The sequence below is a fragment of the Cyprinodon variegatus genome, unplaced genomic scaffold (genome assembly GCF_000732505.1).
Source record: "Cyprinodon variegatus isolate N-32 unplaced genomic scaffold, C_variegatus-1.0 Scaffold79, whole genome shotgun sequence".
Lineage (NCBI taxonomy): Eukaryota > Metazoa > Chordata > Actinopteri > Cyprinodontiformes > Cyprinodontidae > Cyprinodon > Cyprinodon variegatus.
The window spans coordinates 578,587-597,660 of NW_015150532.1; the positions used below are offsets into that span (position 1 = coordinate 578,587).

The 19,074-nt window shown below is 38.0% G+C and overlaps 1 protein-coding gene across 1 annotated transcript in view; it reads right to left on the bottom strand.

Moving 5' to 3' along the window:
* LOC107083615 (disabled homolog 1-like) overlaps positions 1-19,074 on the bottom strand; it is an 80,697-nt gene that overhangs the window by 26,606 nt on the left and 35,017 nt on the right. Inside the window, exons 3-4 of the mRNA XM_015372979.1 lie at positions 9,072-9,211; positions 3,108-3,278 (exon numbers count right to left, since the gene is read on the bottom strand). Of these exons, the coding sequence (XP_015228465.1) occupies positions 3,108-3,278; positions 9,072-9,211 (311 nt within the window). The remainder of the gene's footprint in view (positions 1-3,107; positions 3,279-9,071; positions 9,212-19,074) is intronic.

The window sequence follows — 19,074 nt, forward strand, 5'->3', positions numbered from 1 at the left end:
CTCACAAATGCGCTTGTGGAAGAAAGGTCAAGAATTCCCATAAACACACTCCTAAACCTTGTGGACAGCCTTCCCAGAAGAGTTGAAGCTGTTCTAGCTGCAAAGGGTGGACCGACGTCATATTGAACCCTATGGATTAGGAACGGGATGTCACTTAAGCTCATATGTGAGTCAAGGCAGGTGAGCAAATACTTTTGGCAATATAGTGTATTTTATGTTGTTTGTGATTATTCTATAGCTTCCGCAACGACAAACAGTCTTGCATAATCTACTTGCCTAATGTTTGTGTTGTCATAAAACATCAAAAGCTAAATACCTAAATAATTAAACAAAGGATACTCCATAGTGTTTAAAAACACACACACACAAAAGACAACAATTCAGCTATTATGGAAAGACACCCATCTGCTGCTACTATTAGACAGGATAAGCTTAAGCACCAGGGAGGAGCTTTCATTTGAATATTTACTCATTTTTTCGTGGGGACTGTCGCCGGTAATGCTCCAGATTAATGTTAAATACAAAACTAATATGACAAGTACGCTCCATACAGCACAGAATCATGTCAGCTTTACAGCTTGCTGACACAGCCTGCGCCAGAGTGATCCCCATTCCCTCCTAAATAACCCATAGAGGCGTATTAAGTGAAGAGTTATTCAGTGCCATGTAATCAGTAAATAAAATGAAGAGCATTAGGGGGCATGATTTGTAAAACGACAAATGAGCCTGTCTAAAGAGAGCAAGCTCTTGGGTCATGGCGGGTGGCTAAAAGCTCTTTTTAATTCCTGAGAAAAAAGTCAGATTGATAAAAGAAATCATCTTAGGTGAGGGCTTTTTTTTTTTTTTTTTTGGTTACTGGGGGTGGTCTGGAAAGAGCTGGCAGCCACAAGACAATTGCTGCTGCACAATTATCATTTTCAAACGAAAGACAGTCTAGGTGGAGCTTTTGTGTAATTAGCATTAGCAGCAATGATCATTAAGGGGTGGAACAGAGAGCTAATTAGTGGTTAGCGCTGATGAGCCAAGTGAGTCTTTCTAGCTGGCTCTGCACTGCGGGACAGTAGGGAAGATCTGAGCCCCTGGATCATCCTGTAATGGAACAGCGAGCCTCTAAGCCCGCTAACGGGGGTCCCTCGCATTAGCACACAGTCTTAGGGATCTGAAAGGTGATCTTTCAGCAGAACTTAATCATGTCAGGACCAAGTCTGAGGCTTACATTAACTCTTCATGAAGATGAATTATTTTGCATTTGATTTAGTTTATTATGATTCATATAAGTAATCTGATTTATTTTTGTTGGTGGGGGTTTCATAAAACAACATGGAATTTTTCTAATTTATAAAAACAGGAATGGAAATGTTCTCCTCATCCTCACAGGGTCTAAATTATACATTTTAAATGTAGGTTCAAATATACACTCTTTTAAACTTTTAGCAGCCATGAGCCTTTCCTGGTATAGATGTGGCTAAGTTTGACCCATTGTCTTGGCAGAATTGGGAGAGCTAATCTAAAAAGGTCAGTTTTTTTAGCATGGGGATGGCTTTTAAACATTTTTGACAGGAGTGAACATCTGGGTAAGGTCGTCTAATCTATGCCCGGTTCATTAATTTCACAACACATTTTTATGCATATCTGGGACCATTTTTTGTTTAGAACACCCAACTGTGTCAAAAACTGACTTTGCGCTAAAGCTTTTAAGTAGGAAATGAATGGAAGCTGGTCAGTATGTATAGGGAAAACCTAAGAATAACCTCAATCTAAACCTATAATCCACTGGAACATGCTGGGACATCAATCTTTAATCCACGCCACTAGACATGGCTAAAATGAGTTACTGCCTACATAGATGAGTTAAATAACTTCCACGAAAGGGGAATGGAAGGAATAAAAAAACAAAACAAAGGTATAACTATTTTAGCTTTCAGACGTCATTCAATGCCAGAGATAGTAGGGCATTGCAATGGTGCTGAAATAAACAAAAATTAGGATTAGCTAAATAGACTGAATTTGTATGGCACATTTCCAGTTCTACTGCGTTTTAGCGCTCTTAACGTTAAAGTCACATTTAATCAATCCCACCTTATAAAACACAAAAACCTACAGAGACCTGTAGGCAACCAGGGAAAATAAGAAGCTGGAAACGCTGACCAGAAGATGAATACAAATCCTATTGACTTACAATTAACCCAAACGTCCAAATAAGTCAACTACTTCCTCACTTATATGAGAACCCACATGACACCATGTAGATTCGAATATAGAAACAAAAAATCCATACAGAACTAGGAAGACAAAATAAAATAAAAAAAAATACTAATGTAAAGGTAGCATTACTTCATCATATTTCTACTGGAGTAAAAATTAGAATTAGCTATCCAAAGAAATTATTCAAGTAAAAGTAAAGAAGAATTTAGTGAAAAGGCTATTTAGTTAACCAGTAACCATTTTACTATTTTAAAATACAGTATGCAATCAAAAAGAACATAATATAAAGCTTTCTTCACATTCATTTTCTTTTTAAGTCTAAAATAAAGTAATTAATACAAATAACATATTTTCTAATAAATTCAACTAAAAGAGACTGTAAAATAAAACGGATTTCTTAGAAAACAAAACAAAAAAGAAAACAATTTCTTATAGTATATAATGTATTTATGATAGAACAAGCTTCAGTTTGTATATTTTCACTACCTCCAGGGACAGTATATACCCTTTATATTACATTAACCCTCATGTTATAGAAGTCTGAGCAAATAAAGCTGAGTAAATGCAACTAGTTACGACTCATTTCCGAATCCAAATCCCATTTATCCAGATTATCTCTGTATTTAAACCTTTGACTGACGGTTCATATCCGCATCTCAATTTGGTTCTAACATTAAATTCTAGAATTGGAATTTAGTACTGGTAGTTTAATGGTTCATAAGTCAAAGGACAAACTGCACTGGGGGAAATTAAAGAAGGCTTGATTTGAATCATAATTGGCAGAAAGTTTTAAAGCAGTGATTGAAGCGTGATGGCATCACTCCTGCCAGTAGGTCAGTCAGTTATCTAAGATGGCGGCCAACACACGCAGCTGTTGTGAAGTGAGCCGTGCGAGTTCGTGCCCTCTGGATGTCCTGTACAGTGGGCTCTTCCTCGCAGCAGCTGAGGGACGCAGCCGCTGACATGCTACTCACCCCTGATCTTTCACAGTAAATCTTGATCCCGCCGAACGAGACCGTCAAGAAGACTCTCTGCTTGTGTTCCCCCTTGGAACGTGCTGACGAAGCCATTCCCTGTAAGGAGCATAAAGAGACGTCATGACGGAAGGAGATGAAGGGTGACAGGAGTTACTTGTTCTACTAAGGCTCAGGTGAGGGTGAGAGTGGAAGGATTCGTGTGAAGAATTGGGGTTAGGATGACAGGAGTTACATAAGGTAGGTAAGGATAAGATGTTGTTTCATCTGCCTTTTTATGAAGTTTCTTTCTCGGGGCGAATCACGCATCAACTTGTGACGATAATCTTATTATTACAACCCCTTGAAGAATGTCTTTGGCACTTTAACGTGATAAAACACAAGCACTATCTACTGACAATAAGGTTAGATTTGCTGACTGAATGGATCTCGCCGCTGCCCGACCAGCTTGCTCCAGCAACTTCACACATAATGCTGACTGAACAACCATTGCAGTCTTTGAAGTATAATTTTCCCATGAACCTGCAACTGCTCTCTCTTTTTTTTTTCTTTTTTTTTCTTGTAGACTCTCTGCTCAGATAAAGAAAACAATTAAAAATTTTCCACCGTGTTCCGTTTGATGCAACCTGTGAGCTTGACAGGCCTTTCATTGAACGACGCCCGAGAGGAAAAATGGTCGGAAGAAGAAAGGAGAAGCGGCGAGATGATAAGAGAAGAAAGACTTTGCCGTATGTGCAGCTGAAAAAGCAGCACGTTGGCTTCTGATAAAAAGAAAAAAAATACTTGACCCCTTCTCTTAACCAGATAACTTTTAACTCCAAATTCTTCTATTTAAGCTTTTTGAATATAGTTAACTCTTAAACATTAAATTCTAACAAACTGGAGGTTTTGGTCAAGTTACACCTGAAAACGTTATTTTACTTATTTACATTAATGCAAAAAAACCCAACACAAAGTGGAAGATTACAAAAATCTAATATGATATTCAATCTTTTTTTTACAAATAAAGTGTGGCATGCATTTGCATTTAACCCTCATGTCCACTAAATAAAATCAAATGATCTTCAGAAATGCAAAAGAAGTTGATAGAAATCTAGATAAGTCATTTATTCTTAAAATAAGTGCATTTGTTCTTGGATTGAGGACATAAAAGAGACATTTTGCCAATGGAACAAGACAATTTACATTTAAAATAAGAAAACAGAATTGCATTGTCTTATTTCAAGTGCATTTTTTCTAATTATCTTATTTTAAGAGTAGAAATACTCATTGGCAAATAATCTCATTTACCTCCTCAAATTAAGGGTAAATACCCTTAATTTAAGACAATTTTACTAATTTCTAGATCGTTTTTCCAGTGTATATAAATCAACTTTAGAGCTTAACAAAGATCCCCCCGAAGCCCTCACCCCCCGATCAGGTTGAAAAAAAATTGGACCTCTTAGACAACAGTCAAACAACAAGGAGAAGAAACTAAAACTACAAAGCTTTAGGAAATGCGTTTCTTCAGTAGGGACGCAGAAGCTGTTCAGAGATGAATGAAGCTAAAAAAAAATGGCTGTTACAGGGACAAAAACCTTGAGATGAGGTAAAAAAAACTCCATGTATGCAGCTGATACACTGCAAAAAATAGAAATCTTAATAAGTTATTTTTTCTTAAAATAAGTGTGTTTTTCCTTGATTTGAGGAGGTAAGTAAGACACTTTGCCAATGGAACAAGACAATTTCCTTTTAAAATAAGAAAAAACTATTTTATCATCTTATTTCAAGTAAATATTATCTATTTATCTTATTTTAAGAGTAAAAATACTCATTCCATTGGCAAATCATCTTATTTACCTGCTCAAATTAAGGCTAAATATACTTAATTTAAGCAATTTTTTACTTATTTCTGGATTGTTTTTGCAGTGTAGGAGGTTTGGAGCAAAGCAAACCCAGAGCTAAAGAACATCTTAAACTTTAGATATCCAAACCTGGTAGAGATTTAGGAATGACTGGAAAAAGTGCCACACTTTTTAGATGTTCAGTAGGAAAACATTCATAAAACCATCATGCATTAAAAAAAAAACAATTTAAAAGGTATGAATACTCATGCACTGCATGGAATGTTTTCATTTTTGAAAACAGCAATGTAATGACTGGTTTTCCAAAATGAAAACATTCCATGCAGTGCAAGAGTATTCATACCTTTGAGTCATCTGGTGAGATATTAAACATAAAAAAAGGATTGAGAGCTGAGTAAGCAATTGGAGAGAGATGCATGGAAAAAAAGGGAGGGTGGGTTGGTCACAAGAGCTGAAGGGTGTTGTCAGTCAGCCATCGGCTTTTCCATTCTGTAGATTAGACCCAATGGCAGCAAGAGGCAGCTCAATACGGACCTGTTCCCTCCTCTATCCCCTGTCCAGATAATAGCAGGTCTGTATCGACTGCTCCATTGAGTGTAACTGGCTTCTGGCTTGTGACTGCTGGAGTTATATGGAGGGCACTGCTGAAATGTCAGATCAAGGCAGCAAAAAGTTGTTTAATTGGACATATCTCCTGGGATGGGATATGGGTGAAGATTTGCCTTCTGGCTATACTGCCTCTCCTTTGGGGCTTCCCACACATTTAAGCTCCAGAAAAGCAAGTGGGAAGACACTTAAAAAAGCCAAACATACAGTAAGCGACTTCTTTGCAAGGGCAATTTATCGAACCAGCCACCTACAAAGAGGCTCATGTGCAGCTTTTCTATAAATCGCCCCTCCCCCCGTAAAAAAAAAATGACCTAACCCTGCCTCTTTCCATATAACATAAAGGTCAAACTGGTGTTGTATGAAATATTTCTGGTTATCCTCGAACAAATCCTGTTTTATTAACTGGGTCTCCTATAGTTTAAAACAAAGCTCATAACAGAACTTGACTAGTGTTATAAATTAAGTCTTTAGGGTCCAACTGTCATTCAAATCATTTTAAATAATGCACCTATTATTGGATACATAAGTGGTGATCAATCAGAAAATAAATGAGCAGGAGTTGCCTCTGTTTATTAGTTTTATCATTTCATTCATATAATTTAGATTAGGACCGAAACAGCAATCAACTTGTGGAAGACCATGTAAGAACACCTTAGTTTCTAGAAATGAGAGCTGTTGAAGTAAACCCTAATAACATTATTACATATATCTAGAGTTATTTGAAAAAAACTTCCCTTTTTCACTGATTGAACATATGTTGCCAATGAATATGTTTACAAGAGAAAAAATGCTTAAAATTCTGTTTGAAAAACAGACAATGAATCTACTTTAATCAAAGTAAAGATCCTGTAAGAATTATTCATTGAAGTTGAGATATTGACAGCTCCTTTATAAATAACCCCTATTGAAAAAAAAGAACTACTGCTTTAACAGTTCCCTTTAAGAAATGCTTTAGGGAAGCCCCAAGTGTGATTTCCACATTTTACTCAATACTGTATTCCCACCGGTCCTGGATGCCAATACTGTCCAGTCTTTTTCTGTATTGATTATTTAGAGATGACTGATGATATGATTAGAGAGCATCATCTTTTCCAGGAATTCTTCACTTCTATTGGTGAACTAAGGCAGGTTATATTTTTCAACATGTTAGAAATTTGTGAATATTTTTTAATTTTCTGTTTTTTTTTTTTCCATTTTGATGCATTTAATGAGTTGTTCCAGCACTTCCGTTAACGCTATCTGGAAACAATTTGACTGAAACGTGTGGCCTGCTGCCATGTGAAAATGTAAAGATTCAAAAGATACAGTGAGAGACTGATTGATGACGCATAGCCTGCTCTGATCAGTTGGTTGGAAGTTTATTTCTGTATATATATATAATTTTGCAAAACGATTAATCCGTTGATATTTTTTTTCAATTAATCGATTAACAATTGTATAGCCAGAGGTTCCCTAAGGGAAGATTTTTTATTTTTAACACGATTAAACCAGGTGAAACTAAAACAGTTGCACTTAAGGACCTTTGCATAGAGCATATTGACAGAAGAAAAATCTTATTTTAAATGTAAAATGTTTATATAGTTTTTTATAATTTTATATATAATCATATATATAAATTATATACATATATTTATAAAAATTGTAACAATTACATGTAAAAATTATATATATATATATATATATATATATATATATATATGTATATATACATATGTATGTATACAGTTTATTATTGCCTGTAGGAACCCGTCATTTTATGGTAACTTGGAAATGGTGACCATAAGCAGCAACCAACTGTAAATTAAGTAAAAAGAAATTCAAAAAACATTTGCAGCATTTATATTCCACATTGCTTGTTTAAGCCGTACTCAACATTTTGGTAGACTCTAGGAGGCAGTGTAGGATATAGACAGCAAGCTTACAACACTACACTACATGTAGAAGTAGAAAATAGTTGTTTTCAACAATGCCTTCTTCTTAAATTTTTAGATATGTTCACAATCTGTAGATCTCCATGAGCTTAATGGGCCAAACCCCATTATGTCTGTAAAAGTTTGTGAACACCTGCAAGGAGGAGATCTTATTTTCTCACGCAAATCTGTGGTGGTAGTTATAAATTTTCCAAGGTACATATAAGCCGGGCCGGGCGGAAGCCATGAAGCATAAAACAAACCTAAAACCACCTGCTTTCTTTCTGTGAAAACATTTATCTAACAGATACTATATGGGGTGCCAAGGAACCATCTGGAACATTATTTAGGTAGCTGGCCCCCTAAACATTAAGTTTATTTTATTTTGCCAATTAGGTCAACTACTAGTGATATCATTAAGCCTTCACAAAAAAATCTGGTGCAACTTTCTCTGTTGTATTCACTTTCAATACATCTGGAAATGCAGCTTAGAAAAAGGGGAATTATTTGAGCTGCTAAATGTAAATGTATTATATATTTAAAGAAAATGCACATCTTGCACCCAGATTTCTTTTTTCACCTCTTACCATAGGGCTGAATTTGACCTGATTCACTTGCAATGTTCTGCAAAGAACACCATTCTGCTACATTATCTAGGTCATGTTATCGCAGTTTGCACATGTGCCACAAGTGTAACAGCATGGACTTTGTTGTAAAAATAGCAGTCAGTGAGTGACACGAGAAAACACAGAGGAGACGGACTAATTGGGGGTAAGTTGGGGGAAAATTTTCTACTTATGTCTTATGCAGCCTAAAGCATCTTGGGTTAAGATGACGGTTTGCCTCTCAGGTCACAAAAAAAAAATCTGTGTGAATTAATCCAAAGTACTTTGAGCTATATTAAAGGTATAACAGCTTACAAGAAGAGGAATGAATTGAAAGGATGCCATGATTTGGTGCCAAACGAACCCCTCAGTAGTTTTTAAGTAGTTATTTTATATTTTTTACATCAAGCAGAGCCATGAAATGATGTGGTTGGTTCTCCCTTTGTTCCAGCAGGTCATTTATACAGTCTCAGTGAGTCACACAGGAGAGGACAGCTCCCATGACTCACTCAGAAGACAATACAGTCATGCTCGAGCAAGCCTTTTCCAAATCAGAGCAAATGATGAGAAGAACCTCAATGACATCAGGACACGCACACACTGAGGTTTATATTTCTATCCATATTAGGACCTTACATAGACTTACATTCATTTTAGCTACCGCATTTATGCCTAACCCTGACATTTACCCTAACCATTACCAGTATATTCCTAACTTTAACCTTAACCTAAAATTATTAGACCCTGTACCTCTAAACTCACTTGCTAACATAAAATTAGGAGCAGCCTTTAGTCCCCACAAGGCCTGTTGGTCCTCAGAAGATTAGTAAATGTACCAAAAACAGTTATAAACACCATAACGAAGTACACACACAAACACAGACTGGGCGAGACAAAGACAGGAAACCTTAAAGAGCCATTCACCTTCAGCTTCATCATGGAGTCTTGGCACAGCTTGTCCCCTCGCGCGGCTGTCACCTCATCAATTCCAATCAGCTTGGCCTTGTAGCGCACTCCATCTCCGCGGAAACGCTTAATAAGCCCCGCCTCTGTTCGGTCCTGACCTGCATTGAAACGGTAAGAAAAAATGAATAAAACACAGGTGACAAAGATCATAAAATAAAACTAAGGGTGGATACTGGAAATTAGGATGTGTGAGTTCAGTTCAATTTTGATATCCTTCAGTTATCACCCCTTGTCAGAGCTACCATAGCGCATGTATGTGTGTGTATGTGTGTGTGTATGTGTCATCTCTGTATAAATATTTATGGAATAGGAAATGCTGAATGAATAGCAAATTAAATGCGTCGAGAGAAGACGAGGAGAAGATTGAACCTGAAATTGGAATGAAGTTGGGCAAAGCCGGTGGACGAAATGGAAAAATGTCTGGAACGCTAACAACTCTACCATGAGCTATTATACCACTCTGTGAGGCATTCAAAAACAATACCAAAAAAAAGCAGAAGAGAGTTGGGATGGATTAGGGAAGAGCTCACTCCTCTGCTGCACCCATGCCTGTGGTTCCCATGGGTGCTATTGCTGGTGACAAACCAGCTTGACTGGATCCTATTGAGAGGAATTATCTCGGTCCAGCGCTTGCCCACAATTCGCCGAAGCCCTCCCCATGAGACGGATGCTGGGTGGTGGCAGTAGTGTGGTAGAAAGGGAGGGCTGTCACAAGTGTAAGGCTGGATGGCCTAAGGCTTTCCACTGACATCCCCCTACCCTCCTCTCCCTCCCTCCCTCGTTCGTGAATAGCTATTGCGTCTTTGCAGACGCCCTGACATCTCTTTGACACTGACACCTTTCTCATTTTGTCACTGCGCTGTCTACAGACACATCAGTTTGATTATGGTGAGGTGAGCCTAGGGCGCTATCTACTACATCTAAAATGTATACTAAACCTTTATAACCTATGCGGGTTATCACACAAGGTGACAGTGAGATTTCAAATCAAGGTTACCATGTTAGAGCATTTGAACAGTTTTTACCTTGGTAACTCTCTCGCTCAAATCTAGGTCACAATACCATCCAGTACATCACTTAGAAGCACACTTAAGAAGCTGGTTAATCCATGCACATGAAGTTGACAAGGTAGAACATCCCCGACAGCAACTCTCAGGCTCTAGTCCAAGACTGCGTTACACCAAAATGAGCTTATTCCACCCAAAACTGACTCTATTTCCAACTATGCCATATCAAACCATAGGGAATTTCTTCTCCCATCCACATATTTTCCAGAAGGAAAATCAAAGAGGGAACATAATAAAAACAGAGAAAATTAAAGGGCTTCTGTATACGGGGAAAAAAAAAAAAAACAAATGCAAGTGCGTGTCTTGGATATGCAACCCTCTCACTTATTCATGAGGCCACTATTCTCAAAAGATGGGGGAGGGCTTGATGATTCCTCAGTCATTACAGTCTCCAAGCAAAGGAACGCTAAATCTGGGTCTCATTGAGATTCTCTCCTCTCATCCAGTAGATAATTGAAGAGGACACATCCCCCCTCATAAAATTCCAGAATTATATAATACAGATCATAAGAAATAATTCCCTGGTTTTTTTCACCTCTAGTGTGACAAACATTCTGTTCAATTCGTCTCAAACAAAAACAAGGAATGAGGAAAAAATATAAGAAAGGCATAACAAAGGAGGACACCCTTAAACTTATAATAAGTCAAAGAATATTCTGATTTAAATCAAGCATTCAGTCGTAGATGTCTATCAGAACACTGCATCCTGACTTGGCAGTAATGTTCCATCTCTGATTGCAAAACTTCACCAATTAAGAACCTGTTTTATTTACGTAGTTCTTTACACCAGCTATATCATTCACAAACAGGTGATACCATCAACTCGTCTTGGAATCTGGTTTTTACTTTTTATGTGCCTTTAGATTCTCACCTACTTGTGTATGAATATTTTATCACTTTGGGAATGGTACCAATCTGATAAAGTGAACTATTTGTAATTGGCTACTTTTTAGAAAATTCCACCTCTATTATTTGTTCTCTTCCTGTTTGTTGTCAGTAACGTGTGCAAAGCATCTTCAGGCCAATCGCTGTTCTCCTAAAGATTTCAGTAAAGTCATCATAAAAACTTCGTTTAACAACATCATGAATGTGTTCTTCGTATGAGCTAACGTTAGCTTCACTATTTATATTGAGGCCGGAATTAAATCTTGTTTATAATTGAACATACATTTACTGTAATGGTTTTGGTTATGTTGTGCTTTACTTTGCTCCTTGTTTTCTAGTTTTATTGGTTTAATTCCTATTTTGTTGTAGTTTCTAGATTTATGTTAGTTTTTCTGTTGTTTTCCTCTGTTGCCCTCTTGTGTGTGTTCCCTTCCCACTTGGCTCCCTCGTTGTCTCCTCACACCTGCACCTTGTCAGCTCGTTAGCCCTGCCATTGTCTCAGTCAGCAACATATAAACTCCCTCTGCAGTCACTCCTTGTTGGTTCCTTGTTGTGGGTGGTCCTGTCATGGCTGTTGTCGTCTCACCTCGTCTATCCCTGGCTCCATGGTTCTGGTCTGTTACATTTTTAGTTGGATTTTTGCATTCCTGCCTTTGTTAACCATTTTCATCATTAAAACTACAAGTATTTACCTCAGCCTCTCTGCCTCTGCATTTGGGTCCTCCGAACCACAACCAATCCTGACATTTACAATCAGTATGCCTCTGCTAAGCATTTTCTTATTCTATGAGCAGCATTGTGTATTTAAAAATGTCAATTTGCAACAAAGATGGCTGTTGTATACAGTACAGTATGAAGTCAAAATTCTCCTCCTGAGGAGAACAGATATAAGCCTGAAGATGATTTGCTAAATTTTACTAGCCAAAACCAGGAAGAAAACCGTATTGTCTCAAGAGGCAGAATTTCTTGAAAATGAGACAATCACAAGCAATTTTTCTACTGGTTGAAATGACGACTTTCCAGAGTGCGCAGAAACAGATCGATGTAGGAGTACGAGAGAGGCTCTGGGCACATGGAAAGCAACCCAGAGGTAAAGGGAAGGAGCATGCAATTATGCTTGTATATAATGGTAGCCTCTGGCTATTAAATCTTCTGCATGCATAAAACTTTAAAAATACACATGGAGGGTAGTTTAAGTGTCTGTTTCTTAAATATGACTGCTCGTATGATTATTTATTACGTATGTGCCCTTTTGGAAGCTTTCTGAATTTATATTCCAATTTTTTTTTAGCAGACACCAGTTTAGAAATACACTGACTTCTACTGTTCATGTTTGTTTCTTGTTAACAAAACCTTTGTTTAGTCTGAAGAAAGTTCCTCCCACAACATGATCCTGCCATTACCATATTTTACTTTGAGCAGGGTTATCTTGCTTTTTACATAACATCCGATTTGTTCTCTCCTTTTTCTGCTGACCCTGTTAGTTCACTCCTGGTATACAGTATAAGTTGAATGTGGCTTACCAGGCTAGTGCCAATCTTCTTTTGACATTCTGACCAAAATGTTCTAGCTTTACTTATTGAGACCATGATACAGTCACCTATCACGCAAAGAGTACTTAGAGCAAATTACTCCAACTGCTTTTATTGTTACTGTCAGCCACTTGATAACCTGAATGGTCGATTTCCATCGTGTAGTTTCATCATTTTTGGAAAATGCACCTCCAGTTTAAGGCTCTGTGGTCTTGGAACCTATTGGACACTTCTCCTAACTAATGCCGTTTTATAAGTTACATATTTATTGAACACTTCGAAATTGCTACTAAGAATACAGGTGTTAAACTCAAGTTCCAGAGGACTGCTATCCTGTAACTTTTGGACACCTGAATGAAATGGCTTAACTACCTGCTCAGCAAGCCGTAAACAGCTCTAGACTCCTTATAATGAACCAGTTAAATTATTTAGTTGTGTTAAAGCAAAGACACACCTAAAAGCCACAGCACTTTAACCCTAGAGCATAACCTTGAGACTGAAATTTCACACTAGTGCCTTTGAGTAAAAGATGCAATAAGAAAATATCACTGGACAGCCAAGTTAAATTCTGGTTCAACAAAATCATCAGAAGAGCTGAGAGGCATGAACCTAAAATGACTAATAATTAAATTCAACCATTAGTTTAAGAGCGTCCTGTGCACACTTACTGTATGCATCAAGGCTGAAGCAAATATGCAAATATGCCTTTGTTTTGTTTTTGGTTCCAGAAGAATAAAGGTTTGTTAAATATCTGTTGTCATTTAAAAAAAACATGAAATTTAACATGGAAGCAGGTCTTTGAGACTTTTAGTTTGTAGGCAGTGGTTGGAGAGATTGCATTTTTATCTTGGAGAGGCTGCAAAATTGCTGCTTCAAAGCTCAACTGTCTTTGAGCTCTCTGAGCATGCTGGTCCCTGAGCAGGACCTCTAACCCCCAAAAGCTGTTCACTGTTTCCTAAGAGATGGGTTGAAATCCGAGCACAAATGTAATAATGTTTAAACTGAATGGTAAATAAAGGTGATTAATACAACGTCAACCAGACTGGTGTGCATGAACCAGCCATACTGAGACACATACATCCAGAATTTATTGTGACACTGTATAAAAAGATGACCAGTAGACAAACAAGAAAAGTTTCCGCTGTGATAATTGCTGCTGTTCAAACCAACCCCCCTGCTGTATCTACAGTCTACTCACACTTGTGTATTCTCACTTGATCTTCCTGACTCATACACTCTGTAATGTAATGCAAAATACATGCTGCTCCACTTGCATTTTAAACACAATCGGCCCAATTCAGCGCAGCTCCCTCAGATGAGCTCTAACCAGATGCTCTGTGCCATTTTGTCTCTTTACATCTAGTGTGCCTTTTGCCCCCAAATGACACACAGATTTTTTTAGGCTCACGCACAGACAGATCCTGAGAAAAAGTAGGGCTTGCATAGGGAATGAAAGTGTCGAGAAGGTGGCGTAACTTGTGTGCTACGTGCTGTGGGTTCAGATCGAGCAGAGCAAGTGTGCTGTATTTGGAAAACTAAAGAGCTGAGGGGCATGCTGTTTCGTGTTGCTGCACACTGTCGGATCGAAGAGGCAAGAAGGGGAAGGTGTGTGCATGGCTGTGTGCGTGTCTTAGTCCTTGTGAAGGGGGGTGACACAGTCTTCTGGTTTTCTGGAAGGCCAAACATGAATGGTACTCACAAAAAATTTGCACCTCAAGAAAGAGACTGACAATTTGTCTGACAAAGAGTCGCCTGCTGCCTATATTACACTTGACTCTAGACTAGTGCTATTAGAGTCCCGGCGCTATGATGTGCACATGCAGTCTTCAGAGTAAGTATTCACACCTAGTAAGTATTAGGTATTCACAACTAAAATTGCAGTGCGTTAAAGGGAACCTCTGCAACAGAGTGATGCAAAGTAACACATAAGTGGGAACTGGAAGAAAAATAGGATAAAATAGTACCGTATATAAACTTTAAAAGTGTGAAGTGCTTTTGTATTTAGCCCCCTGTGCCAACGTCTTTGGTAACTGCTAGTTTAGTGTTTCTGCTGAATGGCGTGTTTACTAGGGATGCACGATATTGGGATTTTGGCCGATATCCGATATGTCGATATTTTAAAACTCATGGATTCTATTGGATTAACATCTTGACTTTGACTAGAACATTTTTGTAAATGAATAAGGTCTGTTGACAACCATTTCTTTGCAACTAGGGTTCCTAGGAATAAAGTACAAGTGTAGCTTATAGAAACTGGGTCCTCTTTCATCCAGAAAGACCAGGAAGCCAGATGGAGGATACTATATGGCACAAGCTTACAATTGCCGTCGCTTTGTATGCTGAGATCTTTCACAGGTCAGAGCTTCACTAGCTGCTCTCTGGATGTGAAGGTTTTGTCCAACAAGAGACTCGTCTTCATTGGTGCTCTGTTTCTTTTAATTAGCAGGGCTAGTGCTAGCGCTAATAAGCTGAATCTGGCACAACACAAATCATGTCCTGGTTGAAAAAGTCTCCTTCAATCCCCCCTACAACCGAACCTCTCCGCTGTGTTTTTGGTCTTCCTGATGCTTTTTGTTTATGTAAATTGTTTGCACAGAAAGGTGACTTGTAAAGGTGGTTGTTTCATGCAGATTTCATATAGGGGATATTAGAGTACTGGAGGCCAAACACAGAAACTCATCGCACTTTTTTCGATGTTCCAAAAAAAAGGGAAAATCATGCTTCATTTTCCATTAACTCTTTTCAAATAAAACAGATGAAGTTGTATTGCTGTGAAGGGAAAAATGCAACAAGGTTGACAGAGTAGAAATACTCATGGCACTTTGTGTAGGCACATCTCGATCACATGCGTTATATGCGTCATTTTGCCCTTATTTCCTGAAATTATGACAAAACCCTGAATAGAATAAAGTTTTTAAAAAATGGAGCTCAGACTAAAGAGGTAGGAAGTCAGACGGATCCAAAGGAAGCAATGTATTCCCCCACCTGACAGGGAAGCTGTTCACCACGACCATAGAAGGAGCATTTACTGTTCGCTTTGCACCATACAGTTTTAGGGCTTCTCTCTGATCACAGTTCTGAATGGCTTTCCTTGCCACAGTAGAATTGGGACAGCAAAGGCACAGATGGTAACAGATGGAGAGTCAGAAGTGCCCCTCCAGATATAAGGACTTGGCAAATGGGAAGTTTTTGTTGGGGATGCAAGCATCGAGGCAGGTTAACCTCGGAACCTCTCAGAAAGGGTCTCATGGTGTCAACCCTCAGCATCCCCCATCTGCCAGGACGTACCATACACCATCCTATTTTGATTCATCTACATGAAATATGCAACGCTTACATTTATTTTCTGTGTCTCAGCACTGGGGATTTCGTATTTCATTAGAAAAAAAAAACACACAAGGTATGCCCTATTGGAGCAGATGCCTATAAGATGCTGTAAAGAAAATGGATATCTGAGAATAGAAAATCTGTCCCCACCATCTGCCTTCTCCATGTGTACAGCATAACTCTCATAAGCTTCAGCAAACACACGCAAACCACATTAACAGCAGCTGATGTTCCCCCATTCAACCGTGCCAATGTTAACTATTGCTGCATGAAACACTATCAAGGTTCACCCTTATTGAGCGACATTTAAAGCAGTTCTATGTGTTCATAAAGCCAATTTTCCTTGCGGTCGATTTCGACTGCCAGCTGATTATACTGTTCGCTGACAGGTATTGGAATAGAGCAGTTTTTTTTGGATAAGAGCTCCACAAGGTTATTATTTAACTGGTCTAAAAAGCAGATATTGAAAAGGAAACAGTCGGAAATACTATATTTAATACATTATTTAATTGCACGTGGAAAACTCTTACAACGTGTCTAAGAATGACCTTTTCATTTGAAAAAACCTTCTTAAAACACACCTTGCAAGAGTAAATATCTGTCTAAACAAGGAAGAAGTCCTAAAATCAATAGGGATGCTTTTGCTTATGCTTCTTTATCATCCAAACCCTCTAATTTTTGTAATAAATTACAACTTTGAGCTGACATATTTAAACACTTTGCTTTGCTACAGTATCTTCAGCTGAAAAGCTAACAATTTCATATTGATTAATATTTTTAAAACTCATAATTGTATATAAAATACATATATATATGAAGGTAAAAAAAAAGAATGCCTTTGTTTTGAATAATTCTCAACCTTTTATAATTAAAGCTGTTTTACCAAAAGCCAACCTTGCTCCTGGCCCTTCCAATAATAGCTCTAGAACTAATCTATAATGAGTGAGTTATTTAGTGCAAATAAGACAGTGACTGACACATCTACACATTATTATAACAATAGGAAAATGTAGCAGAATGCTAATTTTTAGAAATGGCTAAATAATCATTAAAAAAACAAACTGAAATACAGACAAATGTTTAAGTTCTATTAAAACTGGTGGTATTATCACTAGGTATCACTAGGGGTGGATGCACTGTAAGGCCTATATAGTTGATATAATCTGGCAAACATTCCATCTATCCATTTCTTATACCTACATAATCCTCAGGACCACAGGGGGCAGCAGCTTATTGCTGCAATCAGATTTTTAGAGGTATGGTACACCCTCCTTATGTTGTCTGTACATTACGGCACAACACAGAAGAAAATGAGATAAACAACCAGACACAAATGTCCTTAGATTCTAACAGTAATTTAGAAGAAACAGGAATACCTAACAAAAAAAAAACAATACAAAAAAAACATGATTACTCTTACAAAATGTTCCAAGTCCAAACTGAAATATCCAAGACAACAATAAAACAGTCACATTCTAAAGATACTGTTATACTGTTTTCTATGTTGCTGTATATCCTGCTGTATTGAAAAATGCAATTTACAAAAAATGAAATATAATAGAACAGAATAGAATAGAACTTTAATGATCTCGCAAAGGAGAAATTTACTTTCAACTCATCTCTTATAAAACATGAAAAGGTGCACAAATGACAAAAGGTGCATGAATGCATCCAGATACAGTGGACGGTAAAAAATAAAGAAGGAGACAGTAAATGTACAGTAAAGTGGTGGCAGGTAAAGTATGGTTTCTGGTTTGTTAAATAGATAAATAGGATAGGTTATTGCAATGTTATCACACCAGGTTTTAATGCAGCAGCATGGTAAAGTCTGGCAAGGTCTGAATGTGAGGAAATGAGGAAGATGTGAAAAGTCCAGTCTTGTCAGGACTTTTAGGTATCTGTTTGTTTTGATGCACTCTCGTTCTGAATAGGGCATTTGAACTGGGATCAAGAGTGTGGAACACCCAACATTCTATAGTGTCCGCTTCTCCTTCCTGTCACTGTGATATTTTAGGTTATTTTATATTTAAAAAACTGACTCTGAAAATACATTTTAAAGGTTTACTCCCCCATCAAGGGTCAAATCTTTATTCATCTAATTATTCCGAGAGTATGTCTAGTGTAACTTTACCTTACACCGCGCATACACTATACAATATTTTCAATCTTTGTACTCAGCTACAGATCAAACTGTTTGATGACATTGCAGGGTTTAAAAGTTCACAGCTCGCTATGTATGGTTTTAGACTCTACGTGTTGGACTCTACGTCTTGGTTGTGGTTTAGGGGACCCAAATGCAGAGGCAGAGAGGCTGAGGTGATTTCTTGTAGTTTTAATGATTAAAGCAGTTAACAAAGGCAGGAATCCAACTAAAAATGTAACACAGACCAGAACCATGGAGGCATCAGGGGAAAACATGCACAAGGAGCCAGGGAAAGACAAGGTGAGCAGAGACTGAGACAATGGCAGGGCTAACGAGCTGACAAGGAGCAGGTGTGAGGAGACAACGAGGGAGCCAAGGGGAAAGGAACACACACACACACAAGAGGGCAACAGAGGAAAACAACAGAAAACCCTGAGAACTACCATAAATCTAGAAACTACAACAGAATAGGAATTAAACAAATAAAATTAGGAAACATGGAGCAAAGTAAAGGATAACAGAACCAAAACCATGACGCTACGGCTCGATGCTCTGATGCTATCTATCTGCTCATGCTGCACATCCAAAAACTACACGTCAGAATCAGCGCCGAGAGATGGCGCCGGTTGCACTCATCAGTCCGGGAGAAGAAGAACTCCCTTATTTGCACATGCGAAGTGTGTGAGATTCTGGTAATTCGACTCGTGGACACTCGTAACTCTGCTTCAATAGCAGGATTAGCCCACAAACACCTTACGAGGGCTGACTGACTTTTAAACATGTTTTAATTTCCTCCCGACTTTACAATTCCTGATTGGTGATTATCGTCACACCCTGTATACTACACGACGCAGGACGCAAGATGAAGCTGACGCTCGGCCCGATCCAAAAAAATTCTAGCACGACTGGAGAATCAGAATGAAAAGGGCAAAAAATCGTACAGTGTATGCCAAGCCTTAGGCATCCTGTATTCCAGGGTGGATTCAATTCAAATTTAATTCAGTTTA